The 19,614-nt window shown below is 39.7% G+C and overlaps 3 protein-coding genes across 6 annotated transcripts; all 3 read right to left on the bottom strand.

Moving 5' to 3' along the window:
• Positions 1-2,313: 2,313 nt before the first annotated feature.
• LOC124460051 (putative uncharacterized protein DDB_G0271606) lies at positions 2,314-5,032 on the bottom strand. Of its 2 annotated transcripts, none has more exons than XM_047010281.1 (2): positions 3,326-5,032; positions 2,314-3,260 (listed from the first exon to the last, which is right to left on the bottom strand). In XM_047010281.1, exons 1-2 carry the CDS (start codon positions 3,398-3,400, stop codon positions 2,706-2,708), a joined length of 630 nt encoding a protein of 209 aa, XP_046866237.1. In that variant the 5' UTR covers positions 3,401-5,032; the 3' UTR covers positions 2,314-2,705. The 2 variants fall into 2 exon arrangements, with proteins under 2 accessions (XP_046866237.1, XP_046866236.1); XM_047010280.1 differs by having other exon boundaries at positions 2,316-3,263; positions 3,326-5,030.
• A 4,637-nt stretch (positions 5,033-9,669) lies between these two features.
• On the bottom strand, positions 9,670-12,388 carry LOC124460050 (putative uncharacterized protein DDB_G0271606). Of its 2 annotated transcripts, none has more exons than XM_047010279.1 (2): positions 10,682-12,388; positions 9,670-10,616 (listed from the first exon to the last, which is right to left on the bottom strand). In XM_047010279.1, exons 1-2 carry the CDS (start codon positions 10,754-10,756, stop codon positions 10,062-10,064), a joined length of 630 nt encoding a protein of 209 aa, XP_046866235.1. In that variant the 5' UTR covers positions 10,757-12,388; the 3' UTR covers positions 9,670-10,061. The 2 variants fall into 2 exon arrangements, with proteins under 2 accessions (XP_046866235.1, XP_046866234.1); XM_047010278.1 differs by having other exon boundaries at positions 9,672-10,619; positions 10,682-12,386.
• A 4,195-nt stretch (positions 12,389-16,583) lies between these two features.
• On the bottom strand, positions 16,584-19,302 carry LOC124460048 (putative uncharacterized protein DDB_G0271606). Of its 2 annotated transcripts, none has more exons than XM_047010275.1 (2): positions 17,596-19,302; positions 16,584-17,530 (listed from the first exon to the last, which is right to left on the bottom strand). In XM_047010275.1, exons 1-2 carry the CDS (start codon positions 17,668-17,670, stop codon positions 16,976-16,978), a joined length of 630 nt encoding a protein of 209 aa, XP_046866231.1. In that variant the 5' UTR covers positions 17,671-19,302; the 3' UTR covers positions 16,584-16,975. The 2 variants fall into 2 exon arrangements, with proteins under 2 accessions (XP_046866231.1, XP_046866230.1); XM_047010274.1 differs by having other exon boundaries at positions 16,586-17,533; positions 17,596-19,300.
• Positions 19,303-19,614: the final 312 nt, after the last annotated feature.

The following is a 19,614-nucleotide window of genomic DNA, read 5'->3' as shown; positions in this document are numbered from 1 at the left end:
AGGCAACCATTTGTTTAAACAAAAGGACTTTGCATTCCGTAGGAAGTTTGCTGGACTTACCAATTAGCCAGTTTAGTTTACATTCAACACCTCTAGCTCGTGTCTTGAGGTATTTAACGTGAGTAGTCATTCCCAGTTTCCGGTCCAAATGAAGGCCTAAATATCTGTAAGATGATTCATTGGGGATTTTCTGCAAATTAATTTTAGGCGACAGAGACTCAATACTTTTTGTAATAGCTTTTCTAGTATAGAGAACATGAACAGTTTTCTTTACGTTTATGGAGACACACCATTTGTTAGCCCAGATCATAAATTTACCAAGATAAGCTGTATTAGAATTAACAGCATACAAGGCGTGTTTATGTTCGGATAATATTACAGTGTCATCAGCATAACTGGAGAGCAGTAAATCACGGGCTCCCAGTTGAATACTTGGTTCATTTTTAAACAGTTGGCAGTCAACCATGGATGGAATTGGGATATCAGATGAATAGATAGAATAAAGCACGGGTCCAAGGACACTGCCTTGGGGTACCCCGGCATTAATGCTTCCTATCCTGGATATGGTTCCATCGTTGCAGCAGACCTCAAAAGTCCTGTCCTTAAGATATGAATCCAGTATATTAAAGAGAGGGATTGGTAATAGCTTGATTAGTTTGTGGCGCAGTCCATCGTGCCAAACGCGATCAAACGCTTCACTGATATCAATGTAAACAGCAGAGCAGAAGCGATTATTATCCTGTGATTCCATAATGTATTGAACAACTCTAGACATTTGTTGCTCAGCACTATGCTCCTTGCGAAATCCGAATTGTTGATCAGGTATAGCATTGGCAAACGATTCACAGTCAAACAGTCGCTTCATTAGTAGCGACTCAAAAATTTTTGAGAATCCAGCCAAAAGGCTGATTGGTCGATACGATGAAACCTCGCTAGAGGGTTTACCCGGCTTGAGTATCATTTTAATAACAGCAAGTTTCCATTGTTTCGGAAAGTGGCCAGTTCTCAGCATGCAATTGAAGATATTTGTGAGTAGTAAGACAGCTTTAGTTGGTAAGTACTTAATTATTTGATTGCAGATTCTATCTTTACCTGCCGCTTTAGCAAGATCAAGGTTTTTGATTTCAGCCAGCACTTCATTAAATGTGATGTGCTTAAAGATTGGGGGAGGAAGTTCCTTCGGGCCAAGCATAAAGCGCGCATCCTCTCTCCACATGAGCGATGACGTCATCTGTAAGGTCTTCTGCCAGATGAGAGAATTAGTTGATGCATTAATTCGATCGCGAAAATCACCAGTGTTTGTGAGTCTTGGTGTGAAGCGAGCTTCAAGATGAGAAACGTAGACTTCAGCTTTCTCCTCATTTGTTTTGGTCCATATTCGGGGTGGTGTGGCGTTTTGATTAATCGGTTTTTCGAATTTTAGGGGATGATTGGGCTCAACCTGTCTCTTGAAGTGGTTAGTAAGTTTCCAGAGTTTAGCGTACCGATATCTGTCATTCATGTTGATTTGATTGAAGAGACCATTGTAATATTTTATCCGATCAGCTTCTAGCGCTTTTTTCAATCTTTTGTAAACCAAGTTATACGCGATCAGGGCCTGCGGAGTCCTTAATCTGATTGAGGATTTCCTTAAATTGCGTTTTTCTCTTAGCAGTCTTCGTGTGCTGCTAGAGATTGGATATTTACTGTTATGGAATCGATTATTGTTGCGAGCAGACGGAGTTGCCTTTTCAGCAGCAATATATATATTATGAGTAAGTAAGTCGATAATGTCTTCGATGTCTTGGCCTGATTTCATTTCTACATTTAGCTGCGTTATCTTTTCTAATTCTTTTTGAAAACGATTTTTATTAGAACGTTTGGATAAGAGGGCCCTTTTTGCTTTTTTGTAGAACGGATAACCACCAATGCCGATTTCAATAATCATTGCAAGGTGATCTGAGTGCATGTCAGCATTCGAGCTAGTTATAAGACGATTTGTATCAATCCCCGAATAGATTGCAAAATCAATTGCAGATGGGTTTTTTCTCCTGTCAAATGGATAATGTGTAGCAGAGCCAGTGGCCAAAACGCTAGCTTTTTTATTTATGTGTATCGCTTCAAGAAGCGATCTACCACGAATGCATGAGCGCGCATTGCCCCACCAGTTATGTTTAGCATTCCAATCGCCACATATGACGTATTTATGACTTGAATTTAAATCGCTTATAGTGTTCAATAACTCTGTGAATTGCTCTGTGTCCCATTTAACAACTGGTGGACAATAGATAGGAGCAATTACAATTTGCTCATTTGCTCCTACATCAATTGAGACTGGAGCACATTGGACATGGTCTTCAGAAATGATTTGTAATGAACAGTGTTTGATGCCTTCTTTTATAAGAATGGCTACCCCTCCCTTTCTATAGGTAGTTGGATGTTGAGCATAATATGTAACAAAGCCTTGAATTTGCAAAGGGTGCTGATTGTTGCCACCTGTAAAATTAGCAGAGTCAAACCTGGTTTCAATTACCATCATAATATCTATGTTGTTATCATTAACGAATTGGGAAAGTTCTAGTTTCTTATTTCCTATTCCGCAAGCATTCCAATAAGATAATTTGAGTTTGTTGGCAGGTGTTGTGTATTGGCTGCCAATAGGAAAGTTATATATATTCGCGCCCAAATGAGAGGGCAACGATTGAGTGTTAGTATTGGTAAATGAACTAGACATATTTATTTTCATTAACGTTATTGATGCAATTTGCATACATAGATAAGAATGAGATGATGGGTTGTAATTGTTTGGCCAGACTATCGACCATAAAAATCATAATTTGCAGTTCGCTCGCTGTTGGAAGTCCATTAGGCATACGCGAAGAATTAGAAGAGGCAGTCCCTCGTTGTGCAGTTTGCTGTTGTTGTTTTAATTGCTGATGTTGTTGTTGTAGAGGCGGCTGCTGATGCTGCTGTGGACTCTGCAGTCGGGGACGTAGTTTGTTTTGGATGCTATGTTGACTGTTTTGTTGCTGATCCATAGAACTGTTTTGCTGGTGATTTTGTTGTTGTTTAAGCTGCTGCATATGCAAGTTGATAGCTTGCTTCAGGTGTAGCTGGTGCGGCTGTTGTTTTTGTTGGGCCTTCGGCTTCTGTTGAATTATAGCTGCTTGTTGTGAAGACTGCTTACTGGGTTTGCGTTTTTGTAGTTGTTGTTGCTGCTTTTGATTTAACTGCTTAGACGCTGCTTTGCTTCTAGTGCTGAGTTGCTGCTTATTTATACTCTGCTGTTGAGAAACATTATTAGTTGGTTTTTTAGATGAGGATTTATCATTATTGATTTTGTTACCATTGCTAGCTGTAATTGAACGAGATAATATATTAAGAGTATCAAGAATGGGTTGCAGAGGCTGTCGCCATGCATTCTGGCGAGGCAAGAGAGACATATTCATATGATTGTTTGGTGGCTGCTGGTTGCGACTTGTAGTAGGTGGTGAGCGAGGTCGCTGTTGTTGTTGTTGTTGCTGCCCTCGTTGCTTTTTGTTGCGATCATGCTGCTGCTGTTGTTGCTGCGGAGTGGGTTGTTGTTGTTGTGCATTGTTTTTGGTTAGCTTGTTCCTTAACATGTTGGAGCGAGCTAACTTGAAAGCTGGGCATCCTTTGTAACTTGCAATATGATTACCATCGCAGTTGGCACACTTCGGGTTGTCCATACGTTTTTGGCAATCAGTTGTAGCGTGTGCTCCAGCACATTTAAGGCAGATAAAGTTTCTGCGACAATAGTTTTTGGAGTGTCCATAAAGCTGACAACGATGACATTGAACTGGTTCAAGCCTGCTGTTTTGTTTTTGAATAACCACTTGCTGCTTGCCAATAAAATTAACTGAGAAAATTTCATTGTTCTTTCCATCAATTCGAGGCTCAAGTTCAATTTCAAACATGTTGGTTGGTTGGTTGGTTCGAACATGTTTGACATTATTAACATATCGGACTTTGAAGCCCAGCTTGTTGATTTCGGATTTAACATTTTCATATGGAGTTGAGTAATGCAAGTTTTTTATAATGGCTCGGAATCCTTTATCCTCACGGTTTTGGTGGGTGTACATCTGGTCTCGAGAGTCCTTTAGGGCATCCAAAATCTTCTCATACGAGTCCAGATCCTCAGAAATAATTTTGATGTCTCCACTTTTAACAGTCTTGGTAGTAAATTTGACATCTGTATCAAGGCAATTTAGCCTGTCCAAGATTGGCAAGATAGATGGCACATTGGTAATAAAAATGGCTGGAGGTTTGGGTTTAGACCTTTGTACAATTTGGAATTGTTGTTCCTCTTCGCCAGGAGCTTGTTGTTGTTGTAAATGGGTAGCAGTTGCGTTGGCAGATGACTGCTGTTGTTGTTGTTTCGGACTAGGCTGCTGGTTTAACAGAGCACTGTTAATATCGAGTGGGCGCTGTTGTTGTTGTGTAGCGCCTGTTGTAGAAATTGGGATCGTTGGTAGAGGCACAGCAAATCGCTTGTTGTTGTTGTTAGGTTTATTTATAATAATTTTTCTTTTTTGCTTGCTAGGCAAATCAGAATTAATTATATCCTCTTTAGGCTCAGGAGTAGTTACATCATCTCTTATAGCCTTGGTAGGCTTTTTTGGTGTGATATTCTGGATTTCATTTCGATTAGTAGGCAGTAGATCAGTTTCCACATCAATCTCCATAGGTGGTAGATTTGTTTTTTGGTTGCTTTCCATTACAGTCAAGTCATTTGATGGGCCAGAGGCAGCAGGAGAAAGATCAGCATTTGACATATTAAAATTAGGCGAACACGAACTAGACTCTTCATCAGTATATTGCGTAATGAGAGTGCTAGTGCAAATTGGTGAAAAAGGGGGTATACGCTTGCATTCCATTTTACTCTCAGAGCATTGTCCAAGAGAGATTTCCATAGGTTTAATCGTTTTAATTGGTTTAGGAGAGCAATCGTTTTGTATGTGTGCGTGTGTGGCACTAGTCGTTAAAGGCGGTTTGCAGCTATGTGCTGATAGAGCACTTGTCAAGGCATTGGAAGTTTTGCCGCCTTCCATTGTGTGTGTGTGTATATGTGTAATGTATATAAAGGGCTGAGAGAGAACTTAGGTGTATGTATATACACTAATACATACCCAAGTGAAAAAATTTTTCGCTTTCCAGCCTCTTACATAAATGTAGACATGGATAAAATTTTACGAAATAAAACATTAACATATATGACATTTACATACATATAATAAAACACATATTAAAAGTTTTTGATTAAAATTGTTCACTTGTTTGGTTTTATGGGGTTTTGATGCGATTTTTATACGATTTTAGGTTTGAGCACTCAGTTAGTTTTAGGTTATATCAACACAAAAATATTTAATTGTCATTTATTTAAATAATTAGCTAGGAAATCGGCGATTTTCCATAGCACACACGTGAAGAGCGTTAAAACACGATTTTTAAAATTTATTTGGGCAATTAATTCCCATTTTTACTATATTTTTAAACAATTTATAGCGGAGTTTTTTTTTTTTTTTCTTTGTGTTGAGGCGGTGCTCAAACTAGCACCAATGGCCAATTGGCCATTGGCTCCTTTATTGTTTTCATTCTAAGACCTTAGAATCTGTAACATGGGTCGTTAAATACAGCAATTTACAATAGGTGCTGAAGGCAAAGTAAAGTGAAAATGAATTAAGACTAGGCCAAAGTGGTCTAGAATATATCTAATATCGTGTAATTTGGAAATTTCTCAGTCTCACAGGTACCTTTATGCAGCTAGATTCATTAACATAGCTTGAATCTAGTCTGCACTGTAAATGGAGGTAGAGAGATGTCCAAATGTTAATTAACAGTGAGATATAAAAGTGCAATAAGAATGGTAATATGGAATTGATTAACAATGTTTTTAAGAACAATATAGCTAGGATGAAATGTGAAATAGCAAATTGAATAGAATCTATTAATCGTATGCGTCGTCTGGGGGCTTCTGTTTCCTGTGCTCATGAGTCCACCAGTTGCGTTTTATTTTTCTAGGAGGAATGCTAGATTTATTAAAAGGACCAGCCAGGCTTGGCCAGTCGTCGTCTAACCCCTCAATTGTAGTCGAGTTAGGGGGCCGAGGGAATAAAAGCATCATAAGTCCGGCGGCCAGTAAGTGAGGCATGTGTGTGCGCTGTCGTCTGGAGTCATCCTTGTACGACTCAGGTGGGGATTTCTTCAGGCGGCTGCGCATATAGTATCTGAATGGTCGTCGGCAGATACAGGAATTTACCTCGGACCCTCTATTATTTGTGAGATGGGGGTGGGCAGCGGCTGGCCTGGTGTTGGCAATTAGACGCTTGGAGCCCAGAAGTGAGTTAGTTGACAGTCTTGCCTGTGGAAGAGATAAATTATCAGTTTTAGCAGCTACAGTTTGTAGCTGATCTTTTTTCGTATTGTTTTTAGAGATTTGTAACTGTCCATCTTTGCTTTTGCTGTTATCATTGCATTTGCAATTTGGATCAAACGAATTTTCCGCCCATATTTTGGCAAGATCAAGGTTATCATTTTTTAATAGAATTGGTGTAGGATTGACAATCGTAATAGAGGGCAAGTCATTATCATCAGAGTCAGATGAAAGATCAATGATATTTAGTCCCATTTGCTCATTTAGATAGGTTTCCATATTTTTGATGCCAGCAGCCACCAATTGTTCATCAGTTAACATGGATTCCTGTTGCTTTTCCTCATCAGTGAGGGGTGGTAGGATTTTTTGTTGAATATGCAATGGTTGATCAGCAAGAGCTCTTTTAACTGTTTCTCTGGTCTCAGTGCCTTCTTTGAGGCCGACTTTTAGCATCTTCATATACCATCTGGGGATTATTGGAGCTGGTCCATCTTTAAGTCTCGCTTGCCTCGCCAGTTCTTGTTTGTTTTCTTCATCTTCGCGCATTAGTTGGTCGTCTTCTGCCTTTTGAATTTTGATTAGCGTTGGAATGTTAGGTATTCTATTTTCCGCAAGTTTGACAACATCCCCCAATATAGGAAGTTGGAGATTTTTGTACGTTGTTAGTTGTGGGTCCAAAAAGAGTTCCAATTGTTTAGCGTATCTAGGTCTTAGTATACGATTGGGTCTAAACGGCTTCAAGAAAAGTATTGAGGCCAACGGATTATCATGAGAGCAGAGAGAAGAGAACAATCGTTCACTAGCAATGGCATAAACCTCCTCAACGGATTTAATATTAAAGTTGTCTCTAAGAATTTGATTGGTAGTGTATCTGGATGCTCCAGTAATACGTCGAATAGCTTTGTTTTGTGCAGCACAGATGGTTCCGAAAAGGGTATCCGAAGCTAACGCGCCCCATATAGGTAGCGCATACTGCCAGATTGAGGCAACCATTTGTTTAAACAAAAGGACTTTGCATTCCGTAGGAAGTTTGCTGGACTTACCAATTAGCCAGTTTAGTTTACATTCAACACCTCTAGCTCGTGTCTTGAGGTATTTAACGTGAGTAGTCATTCCCAGTTTCCGGTCCAAATGAAGGCCTAAATATCTGTAAGATGATTCATTGGGGATTTTCTGCAAATTAATTTTAGGCGACAGAGACTCAATACTTTTTGTAATAGCTTTTCTAGTATAGAGAACATGAACAGTTTTCTTTACGTTTATGGAGACACACCATTTGTTAGCCCAGATCATAAATTTACCAAGATAAGCTGTATTAGAATTAACAGCATACAAGGCGTGTTTATGTTCGGATAATATTACAGTGTCATCAGCATAACTGGAGAGCAGTAAATCACGGGCTCCCAGTTGAATACTTGGTTCATTTTTAAACAGTTGGCAGTCAACCATGGATGGAATTGGGATATCAGATGAATAGATAGAATAAAGCACGGGTCCAAGGACACTGCCTTGGGGTACCCCGGCATTAATGCTTCCTATCCTGGATATGGTTCCATCGTTGCAGCAGACCTCAAAAGTCCTGTCCTTAAGATATGAATCCAGTATATTAAAGAGAGGGATTGGTAATAGCTTGATTAGTTTGTGGCGCAGTCCATCGTGCCAAACGCGATCAAACGCTTCACTGATATCAATGTAAACAGCAGAGCAGAAGCGATTATTATCCTGTGATTCCATAATGTATTGAACAACTCTAGACATTTGTTGCTCAGCACTATGCTCCTTGCGAAATCCGAATTGTTGATCAGGTATAGCATTGGCAAACGATTCACAGTCAAACAGTCGCTTCATTAGTAGCGACTCAAAAATTTTTGAGAATCCAGCCAAAAGGCTGATTGGTCGATACGATGAAACCTCGCTAGAGGGTTTACCCGGCTTGAGTATCATTTTAATAACAGCAAGTTTCCATTGTTTCGGAAAGTGGCCAGTTCTCAGCATGCAATTGAAGATATTTGTGAGTAGTAAGACAGCTTTAGTTGGTAAGTACTTAATTATTTGATTGCAGATTCTATCTTTACCTGCCGCTTTAGCAAGATCAAGGTTTTTGATTTCAGCCAGCACTTCATTAAATGTGATGTGCTTAAAGATTGGGGGAGGAAGTTCCTTCGGGCCAAGCATAAAGCGCGCATCCTCTCTCCACATGAGCGATGACGTCATCTGTAAGGTCTTCTGCCAGATGAGAGAATTAGTTGATGCATTAATTCGATCGCGAAAATCACCAGTGTTTGTGAGTCTTGGTGTGAAGCGAGCTTCAAGATGAGAAACGTAGACTTCAGCTTTCTCCTCATTTGTTTTGGTCCATATTCGGGGTGGTGTGGCGTTTTGATTAATCGGTTTTTCGAATTTTAGGGGATGATTGGGCTCAACCTGTCTCTTGAAGTGGTTAGTAAGTTTCCAGAGTTTAGCGTACCGATATCTGTCATTCATGTTGATTTGATTGAAGAGACCATTGTAATATTTTATCCGATCAGCTTCTAGCGCTTTTTTCAATCTTTTGTAAACCAAGTTATACGCGATCAGGGCCTGCGGAGTCCTTAATCTGATTGAGGATTTCCTTAAATTGCGTTTTTCTCTTAGCAGTCTTCGTGTGCTGCTAGAGATTGGATATTTACTGTTATGGAATCGATTATTGTTGCGAGCAGACGGAGTTGCCTTTTCAGCAGCAATATATATATTATGAGTAAGTAAGTCGATAATGTCTTCGATGTCTTGGCCTGATTTCATTTCTACATTTAGCTGCGTTATCTTTTCTAATTCTTTTTGAAAACGATTTTTATTAGAACGTTTGGATAAGAGGGCCCTTTTTGCTTTTTTGTAGAACGGATAACCACCAATGCCGATTTCAATAATCATTGCAAGGTGATCTGAGTGCATGTCAGCATTCGAGCTAGTTATAAGACGATTTGTATCAATCCCCGAATAGATTGCAAAATCAATTGCAGATGGGTTTTTTCTCCTGTCAAATGGATAATGTGTAGCAGAGCCAGTGGCCAAAACGCTAGCTTTTTTATTTATGTGTATCGCTTCAAGAAGCGATCTACCACGAATGCATGAGCGCGCATTGCCCCACCAGTTATGTTTAGCATTCCAATCGCCACATATGACGTATTTATGACTTGAATTTAAATCGCTTATAGTGTTCAATAACTCTGTGAATTGCTCTGTGTCCCATTTAACAACTGGTGGACAATAGATAGGAGCAATTACAATTTGCTCATTTGCTCCTACATCAATTGAGACTGGAGCACATTGGACATGGTCTTCAGAAATGATTTGTAATGAACAGTGTTTGATGCCTTCTTTTATAAGAATGGCTACCCCTCCCTTTCTATAGGTAGTTGGATGTTGAGCATAATATGTAACAAAGCCTTGAATTTGCAAAGGGTGCTGATTGTTGCCACCTGTAAAATTAGCAGAGTCAAACCTGGTTTCAATTACCATCATAATATCTATGTTGTTATCATTAACGAATTGGGAAAGTTCTAGTTTCTTATTTCCTATTCCGCAAGCATTCCAATAAGATAATTTGAGTTTGTTGGCAGGTGTTGTGTATTGGCTGCCAATAGGAAAGTTATATATATTCGCGCCCAAATGAGAGGGCAACGATTGAGTGTTAGTATTGGTAAATGAACTAGACATATTTATTTTCATTAACGTTATTGATGCAATTTGCATACATAGATAAGAATGAGATGATGGGTTGTAATTGTTTGGCCAGACTATCGACCATAAAAATCATAATTTGCAGTTCGCTCGCTGTTGGAAGTCCATTAGGCATACGCGAAGAATTAGAAGAGGCAGTCCCTCGTTGTGCAGTTTGCTGTTGTTGTTTTAATTGCTGATGTTGTTGTTGTAGAGGCGGCTGCTGATGCTGCTGTGGACTCTGCAGTCGGGGACGTAGTTTGTTTTGGATGCTATGTTGACTGTTTTGTTGCTGATCCATAGAACTGTTTTGCTGGTGATTTTGTTGTTGTTTAAGCTGCTGCATATGCAAGTTGATAGCTTGCTTCAGGTGTAGCTGGTGCGGCTGTTGTTTTTGTTGGGCCTTCGGCTTCTGTTGAATTATAGCTGCTTGTTGTGAAGACTGCTTACTGGGTTTGCGTTTTTGTAGTTGTTGTTGCTGCTTTTGATTTAACTGCTTAGACGCTGCTTTGCTTCTAGTGCTGAGTTGCTGCTTATTTATACTCTGCTGTTGAGAAACATTATTAGTTGGTTTTTTAGATGAGGATTTATCATTATTGATTTTGTTACCATTGCTAGCTGTAATTGAACGAGATAATATATTAAGAGTATCAAGAATGGGTTGCAGAGGCTGTCGCCATGCATTCTGGCGAGGCAAGAGAGACATATTCATATGATTGTTTGGTGGCTGCTGGTTGCGACTTGTAGTAGGTGGTGAGCGAGGTCGCTGTTGTTGTTGTTGTTGCTGCCCTCGTTGCTTTTTGTTGCGATCATGCTGCTGCTGTTGTTGCTGCGGAGTGGGTTGTTGTTGTTGTGCATTGTTTTTGGTTAGCTTGTTCCTTAACATGTTGGAGCGAGCTAACTTGAAAGCTGGGCATCCTTTGTAACTTGCAATATGATTACCATCGCAGTTGGCACACTTCGGGTTGTCCATACGTTTTTGGCAATCAGTTGTAGCGTGTGCTCCAGCACATTTAAGGCAGATAAAGTTTCTGCGACAATAGTTTTTGGAGTGTCCATAAAGCTGACAACGATGACATTGAACTGGTTCAAGCCTGCTGTTTTGTTTTTGAATAACCACTTGCTGCTTGCCAATAAAATTAACTGAGAAAATTTCATTGTTCTTTCCATCAATTCGAGGCTCAAGTTCAATTTCAAACATGTTGGTTGGTTGGTTGGTTCGAACATGTTTGACATTATTAACATATCGGACTTTGAAGCCCAGCTTGTTGATTTCGGATTTAACATTTTCATATGGAGTTGAGTAATGCAAGTTTTTTATAATGGCTCGGAATCCTTTATCCTCACGGTTTTGGTGGGTGTACATCTGGTCTCGAGAGTCCTTTAGGGCATCCAAAATCTTCTCATACGAGTCCAGATCCTCAGAAATAATTTTGATGTCTCCACTTTTAACAGTCTTGGTAGTAAATTTGACATCTGTATCAAGGCAATTTAGCCTGTCCAAGATTGGCAAGATAGATGGCACATTGGTAATAAAAATGGCTGGAGGTTTGGGTTTAGACCTTTGTACAATTTGGAATTGTTGTTCCTCTTCGCCAGGAGCTTGTTGTTGTTGTAAATGGGTAGCAGTTGCGTTGGCAGATGACTGCTGTTGTTGTTGTTTCGGACTAGGCTGCTGGTTTAACAGAGCACTGTTAATATCGAGTGGGCGCTGTTGTTGTTGTGTAGCGCCTGTTGTAGAAATTGGGATCGTTGGTAGAGGCACAGCAAATCGCTTGTTGTTGTTGTTAGGTTTATTTATAATAATTTTTCTTTTTTGCTTGCTAGGCAAATCAGAATTAATTATATCCTCTTTAGGCTCAGGAGTAGTTACATCATCTCTTATAGCCTTGGTAGGCTTTTTTGGTGTGATATTCTGGATTTCATTTCGATTAGTAGGCAGTAGATCAGTTTCCACATCAATCTCCATAGGTGGTAGATTTGTTTTTTGGTTGCTTTCCATTACAGTCAAGTCATTTGATGGGCCAGAGGCAGCAGGAGAAAGATCAGCATTTGACATATTAAAATTAGGCGAACACGAACTAGACTCTTCATCAGTATATTGCGTAATGAGAGTGCTAGTGCAAATTGGTGAAAAAGGGGGTATACGCTTGCATTCCATTTTACTCTCAGAGCATTGTCCAAGAGAGATTTCCATAGGTTTAATCGTTTTAATTGGTTTAGGAGAGCAATCGTTTTGTATGTGTGCGTGTGTGGCACTAGTCGTTAAAGGCGGTTTGCAGCTATGTGCTGATAGAGCACTTGTCAAGGCATTGGAAGTTTTGCCGCCTTCCATTGTGTGTGTGTGTATATGTGTAATGTTTTTTTCTTTGTGTTGAGGCGGTGCTCAAACTAGCACCAATGGCCAATTGGCCATTGGCTCCTTTATTGTTTTCATTCTAAGACCTTAGAATCTGTAACATGGGTCGTTAAATACAGCAATTTACAATAGGTGCTGAAGGCAAAGTAAAGTGAAAATGAATTAAGACTAGGCCAAAGTGGTCTAGAATATATCTAATATCGTGTAATTTGGAAATTTCTCAGTCTCACAGGTACCTTTATGCAGCTAGATTCATTAACATAGCTTGAATCTAGTCTGCACTGTAAATGGAGGTAGAGAGATGTCCAAATGTTAATTAACAGTGAGATATAAAAGTGCAATAAGAATGGTAATATGGAATTGATTAACAATGTTTTTAAGAACAATATAGCTAGGATGAAATGTGAAATAGCAAATTGAATAGAATCTATTAATCGTATGCGTCGTCTGGGGGCTTCTGTTTCCTGTGCTCATGAGTCCACCAGTTGCGTTTTATTTTTCTAGGAGGAATGCTAGATTTATTAAAAGGACCAGCCAGGCTTGGCCAGTCGTCGTCTAACCCCTCAATTGTAGTCGAGTTAGGGGGCCGAGGGAATAAAAGCATCATAAGTCCGGCGGCCAGTAAGTGAGGCATGTGTGTGCGCTGTCGTCTGGAGTCATCCTTGTACGACTCAGGTGGGGATTTCTTCAGGCGGCTGCGCATATAGTATCTGAATGGTCGTCGGCAGATACAGGAATTTACCTCGGACCCTCTATTATTTGTGAGATGGGGGTGGGCAGCGGCTGGCCTGGTGTTGGCAATTAGACGCTTGGAGCCCAGAAGTGAGTTAGTTGACAGTCTTGCCTGTGGAAGAGATAAATTATCAGTTTTAGCAGCTACAGTTTGTAGCTGATCTTTTTTCGTATTGTTTTTAGAGATTTGTAACTGTCCATCTTTGCTTTTGCTGTTATCATTGCATTTGCAATTTGGATCAAACGAATTTTCCGCCCATATTTTGGCAAGATCAAGGTTATCATTTTTTAATAGAATTGGTGTAGGATTGACAATCGTAATAGAGGGCAAGTCATTATCATCAGAGTCAGATGAAAGATCAATGATATTTAGTCCCATTTGCTCATTTAGATAGGTTTCCATATTTTTGATGCCAGCAGCCACCAATTGTTCATCAGTTAACATGGATTCCTGTTGCTTTTCCTCATCAGTGAGGGGTGGTAGGATTTTTTGTTGAATATGCAATGGTTGATCAGCAAGAGCTCTTTTAACTGTTTCTCTGGTCTCAGTGCCTTCTTTGAGGCCGACTTTTAGCATCTTCATATACCATCTGGGGATTATTGGAGCTGGTCCATCTTTAAGTCTCGCTTGCCTCGCCAGTTCTTGTTTGTTTTCTTCATCTTCGCGCATTAGTTGGTCGTCTTCTGCCTTTTGAATTTTGATTAGCGTTGGAATGTTAGGTATTCTATTTTCCGCAAGTTTGACAACATCCCCCAATATAGGAAGTTGGAGATTTTTGTACGTTGTTAGTTGTGGGTCCAAAAAGAGTTCCAATTGTTTAGCGTATCTAGGTCTTAGTATACGATTGGGTCTAAACGGCTTCAAGAAAAGTATTGAGGCCAACGGATTATCATGAGAGCAGAGAGAAGAGAACAATCGTTCACTAGCAATGGCATAAACCTCCTCAACGGATTTAATATTAAAGTTGTCTCTAAGAATTTGATTGGTAGTGTATCTGGATGCTCCAGTAATACGTCGAATAGCTTTGTTTTGTGCAGCACAGATGGTTCCGAAAAGGGTATCCGAAGCTAACGCGCCCCATATAGGTAGCGCATACTGCCAGATTGAGGCAACCATTTGTTTAAACAAAAGGACTTTGCATTCCGTAGGAAGTTTGCTGGACTTACCAATTAGCCAGTTTAGTTTACATTCAACACCTCTAGCTCGTGTCTTGAGGTATTTAACGTGAGTAGTCATTCCCAGTTTCCGGTCCAAATGAAGGCCTAAATATCTGTAAGATGATTCATTGGGGATTTTCTGCAAATTAATTTTAGGCGACAGAGACTCAATACTTTTTGTAATAGCTTTTCTAGTATAGAGAACATGAACAGTTTTCTTTACGTTTATGGAGACACACCATTTGTTAGCCCAGATCATAAATTTACCAAGATAAGCTGTATTAGAATTAACAGCATACAAGGCGTGTTTATGTTCGGATAATATTACAGTGTCATCAGCATAACTGGAGAGCAGTAAATCACGGGCTCCCAGTTGAATACTTGGTTCATTTTTAAACAGTTGGCAGTCAACCATGGATGGAATTGGGATATCAGATGAATAGATAGAATAAAGCACGGGTCCAAGGACACTGCCTTGGGGTACCCCGGCATTAATGCTTCCTATCCTGGATATGGTTCCATCGTTGCAGCAGACCTCAAAAGTCCTGTCCTTAAGATATGAATCCAGTATATTAAAGAGAGGGATTGGTAATAGCTTGATTAGTTTGTGGCGCAGTCCATCGTGCCAAACGCGATCAAACGCTTCACTGATATCAATGTAAACAGCAGAGCAGAAGCGATTATTATCCTGTGATTCCATAATGTATTGAACAACTCTAGACATTTGTTGCTCAGCACTATGCTCCTTGCGAAATCCGAATTGTTGATCAGGTATAGCATTGGCAAACGATTCACAGTCAAACAGTCGCTTCATTAGTAGCGACTCAAAAATTTTTGAGAATCCAGCCAAAAGGCTGATTGGTCGATACGATGAAACCTCGCTAGAGGGTTTACCCGGCTTGAGTATCATTTTAATAACAGCAAGTTTCCATTGTTTCGGAAAGTGGCCAGTTCTCAGCATGCAATTGAAGATATTTGTGAGTAGTAAGACAGCTTTAGTTGGTAAGTACTTAATTATTTGATTGCAGATTCTATCTTTACCTGCCGCTTTAGCAAGATCAAGGTTTTTGATTTCAGCCAGCACTTCATTAAATGTGATGTGCTTAAAGATTGGGGGAGGAAGTTCCTTCGGGCCAAGCATAAAGCGCGCATCCTCTCTCCACATGAGCGATGACGTCATCTGTAAGGTCTTCTGCCAGATGAGAGAATTAGTTGATGCATTAATTCGATCGCGAAAATCACCAGTGTTTGTGAGTCTTGGTGTGAAGCGAGCTTCAAGATGAGAAACGTAGACTTCAGCTTTCTCCTCATTTGTTTTGGTCCATATTCGGGGTGGTGTGGCGTTTTGATTAATCGGTTTTTCGAATTTTAGGGGATGATTGGGCTCAACCTGTCTCTTGAAGTGGTTAGTAAGTTTCCAGAGTTTAGCGTACCGATATCTGTCATTCATGTTGATTTGATTGAAGAGACCATTGTAATATTTTATCCGATCAGCTTCTAGCGCTTTTTTCAATCTTTTGTAAACCAAGTTATACGCGATCAGGGCCTGCGGAGTCCTTAATCTGATTGAGGATTTCCTTAAATTGCGTTTTTCTCTTAGCAGTCTTCGTGTGCTGCTAGAGATTGGATATTTACTGTTATGGAATCGATTATTGTTGCGAGCAGACGGAGTTGCCTTTTCAGCAGCAATATATATATTATGAGTAAGTAAGTCGATAATGTCTTCGATGTCTTGGCCTGATTTCATTTCTACATTTAGCTGCGTTATCTTTTCTAATTCTTTTTGAAAACGATTTTTATTAGAACGTTTGGATAAGAGGGCCCTTTTTGCTTTTTTGTAGAACGGATAACCACCAATGCCGATTTCAATAATCATTGCAAGGTGATCTGAGTGCATGTCAGCATTCGAGCTAGTTATAAGACGATTTGTATCAATCCCCGAATAGATTGCAAAATCAATTGCAGATGGGTTTTTTCTCCTGTCAAATGGATAATGTGTAGCAGAGCCAGTGGCCAAAACGCTAGCTTTTTTATTTATGTGTATCGCTTCAAGAAGCGATCTACCACGAATGCATGAGCGCGCATTGCCCCACCAGTTATGTTTAGCATTCCAATCGCCACATATGACGTATTTATGACTTGAATTTAAATCGCTTATAGTGTTCAATAACTCTGTGAATTGCTCTGTGTCCCATTTAACAACTGGTGGACAATAGATAGGAGCAATTACAATTTGCTCATTTGCTCCTACATCAATTGAGACTGGAGCACATTGGACATGGTCTTCAGAAATGATTTGTAATGAACAGTGTTTGATGCCTTCTTTTATAAGAATGGCTACCCCTCCCTTTCTATAGGTAGTTGGATGTTGAGCATAATATGTAACAAAGCCTTGAATTTGCAAAGGGTGCTGATTGTTGCCACCTGTAAAATTAGCAGAGTCAAACCTGGTTTCAATTACCATCATAATATCTATGTTGTTATCATTAACGAATTGGGAAAGTTCTAGTTTCTTATTTCCTATTCCGCAAGCATTCCAATAAGATAATTTGAGTTTGTTGGCAGGTGTTGTGTATTGGCTGCCAATAGGAAAGTTATATATATTCGCGCCCAAATGAGAGGGCAACGATTGAGTGTTAGTATTGGTAAATGAACTAGACATATTTATTTTCATTAACGTTATTGATGCAATTTGCATACATAGATAAGAATGAGATGATGGGTTGTAATTGTTTGGCCAGACTATCGACCATAAAAATCATAATTTGCAGTTCGCTCGCTGTTGGAAGTCCATTAGGCATACGCGAAGAATTAGAAGAGGCAGTCCCTCGTTGTGCAGTTTGCTGTTGTTGTTTTAATTGCTGATGTTGTTGTTGTAGAGGCGGCTGCTGATGCTGCTGTGGACTCTGCAGTCGGGGACGTAGTTTGTTTTGGATGCTATGTTGACTGTTTTGTTGCTGATCCATAGAACTGTTTTGCTGGTGATTTTGTTGTTGTTTAAGCTGCTGCATATGCAAGTTGATAGCTTGCTTCAGGTGTAGCTGGTGCGGCTGTTGTTTTTGTTGGGCCTTCGGCTTCTGTTGAATTATAGCTGCTTGTTGTGAAGACTGCTTACTGGGTTTGCGTTTTTGTAGTTGTTGTTGCTGCTTTTGATTTAACTGCTTAGACGCTGCTTTGCTTCTAGTGCTGAGTTGCTGCTTATTTATACTCTGCTGTTGAGAAACATTATTAGTTGGTTTTTTAGATGAGGATTTATCATTATTGATTTTGTTACCATTGCTAGCTGTAATTGAACGAGATAATATATTAAGAGTATCAAGAATGGGTTGCAGAGGCTGTCGCCATGCATTCTGGCGAGGCAAGAGAGACATATTCATATGATTGTTTGGTGGCTGCTGGTTGCGACTTGTAGTAGGTGGTGAGCGAGGTCGCTGTTGTTGTTGTTGTTGCTGCCCTCGTTGCTTTTTGTTGCGATCATGCTGCTGCTGTTGTTGCTGCGGAGTGGGTTGTTGTTGTTGTGCATTGTTTTTGGTTAGCTTGTTCCTTAACATGTTGGAGCGAGCTAACTTGAAAGCTGGGCATCCTTTGTAACTTGCAATATGATTACCATCGCAGTTGGCACACTTCGGGTTGTCCATACGTTTTTGGCAATCAGTTGTAGCGTGTGCTCCAGCACATTTAAGGCAGATAAAGTTTCTGCGACAATAGTTTTTGGAGTGTCCATAAAGCTGACAACGATGACATTGAACTGGTTCAAGCCTGCTGTTTTGTTTTTGAATAACCACTTGCTGCTTGCCAATAAAATTAACTGAGAAAATTTCATTGTTCTTTCCATCAATTCGAGGCTCAAGTTCAATTTCAAACATGTTGGTTGGTTGGTTGGTTCGAACATGTTTGACATTATTAACATATCGGACTTTGAAGCCCAGCTTGTTGATTTCGGATTTAACATTTTCATATGGAGTTGAGTAATGCAAGTTTTTTATAATGGCTCGGAATCCTTTATCCTCACGGTTTTGGTGGGTGTACATCTGGTCTCGAGAGTCCTTTAGGGCATCCAAAATCTTCTCATACGAGTCCAGATCCTCAGAAATAATTTTGATGTCTCCACTTTTAACAGTCTTGGTAGTAAATTTGACATCTGTATCAAGGCAATTTAGCCTGTCCAAGATTGGCAAGATAGATGGCACATTGGTAATAAAAATGGCTGGAGGTTTGGGTTTAGACCTTTGTACAATTTGGAATTGTTGTTCCTCTTCGCCAGGAGCTTGTTGTTGTTGTAAATGGGTAGCAGTTGCGTTGGCAGATGACTGCTGTTGTTGTTGTTTCGGACTAGGCTGCTGGTTTAACAGAGCACTGTTAATATCGAGTGGGCGCTGTTGTTGTTGTGTAGCGCCTGTTGTAGAAATTGGGATCGTTGGTAGAGGCACAGCAAATCGCTTGTTGTTGTTGTTAGGTTTATTTATAATAATTTTTCTTTTTTGCTTGCTAGGCAAATCAGAATTAATTATATCCTCTTTAGGCTCAGGAGTAGTTACATCATCTCTTATAGCCTTGGTAGGCTTTTTTGGTGTGATATTCTGGATTTCATTTCGATTAGTAGGCAGTAGATCAGTTTCCACATCAATCTCCATAGGTGGTAGATTTGTTTTTTGGTTGCTTTCCATTACAGTCAAGTCATTTGATGGGCCAGAGGCAGCAGGAGAAAGATCAGCATTTGACATATTAAAATTAGGCGAACACGAACTAGACTCTTCATCAGTATATTGCGTAATGAGAGTGCTAGTGCAAATTGGTGAAAAAGGGGGTATACGCTTGCATTCCATTTTACTCTCAGAGCATTGTCCAAGAGAGATTTCCATAGGTTTAATCGTTTTAATTGGTTTAGGAGAGCAATCGTTTTGTATGTGTGCGTGTGTGGCACTAGTCGTTAAAGGCGGTTTGCAGCTATGTGCTGATAGAGCACTTGTCAAGGCATTGGAAGTTTTGCCGCCTTCCATTGTGTGTGTGTGTATATGTGTAATGTATATAAAGGGCTGAGAGAGAACTTAGGTGTATGTATATACACTAATACATACCCAAGTGAAAAAATTTTTCGCTTTCCAGCCTCTTACATAAATGTAGACATGGATAAAATTTTACGAAATAAAACATTAACATATATGACATTTACATACATATAATAAAACACATATTAAAAGTTTTTGATTAAAATTGTTCACTTGTTTGGTTTTATGGGGTTTTGATGCGATTTTTATACGATTTTAGGTTTGAGCACTCAGTTAGTTTTAGG

This window comes from Drosophila willistoni (assembly GCF_018902025.1).
Source record: "Drosophila willistoni isolate 14030-0811.24 chromosome 2L unlocalized genomic scaffold, UCI_dwil_1.1 Seg196, whole genome shotgun sequence".
NCBI classification, from domain to species: Eukaryota; Metazoa; Arthropoda; class Insecta; order Diptera; family Drosophilidae; genus Drosophila; species Drosophila willistoni.
This window is presented reverse-complemented; position numbering and strand designations above follow the sequence as displayed.

Coding starts and splice junctions, on each gene's coding strand:
- LOC124460051 (XM_047010280.1), bottom strand. CDS start 3,400: ATGCATGGCGACAGCCTCTGCAACCCATTCTTGATACTCTTAATATAT. Junction 3,264..3,325: donor TTCAATTACAGCTAGCAATG/GTAACAAAATCA, acceptor GTTTCTCAACAG/CAGAGTATAAATAAGCAGCA.
- LOC124460050 (XM_047010278.1), bottom strand. CDS start 10,756: ATGCATGGCGACAGCCTCTGCAACCCATTCTTGATACTCTTAATATAT. Junction 10,620..10,681: donor TTCAATTACAGCTAGCAATG/GTAACAAAATCA, acceptor GTTTCTCAACAG/CAGAGTATAAATAAGCAGCA.
- LOC124460048 (XM_047010274.1), bottom strand. CDS start 17,670: ATGCATGGCGACAGCCTCTGCAACCCATTCTTGATACTCTTAATATAT. Junction 17,534..17,595: donor TTCAATTACAGCTAGCAATG/GTAACAAAATCA, acceptor GTTTCTCAACAG/CAGAGTATAAATAAGCAGCA.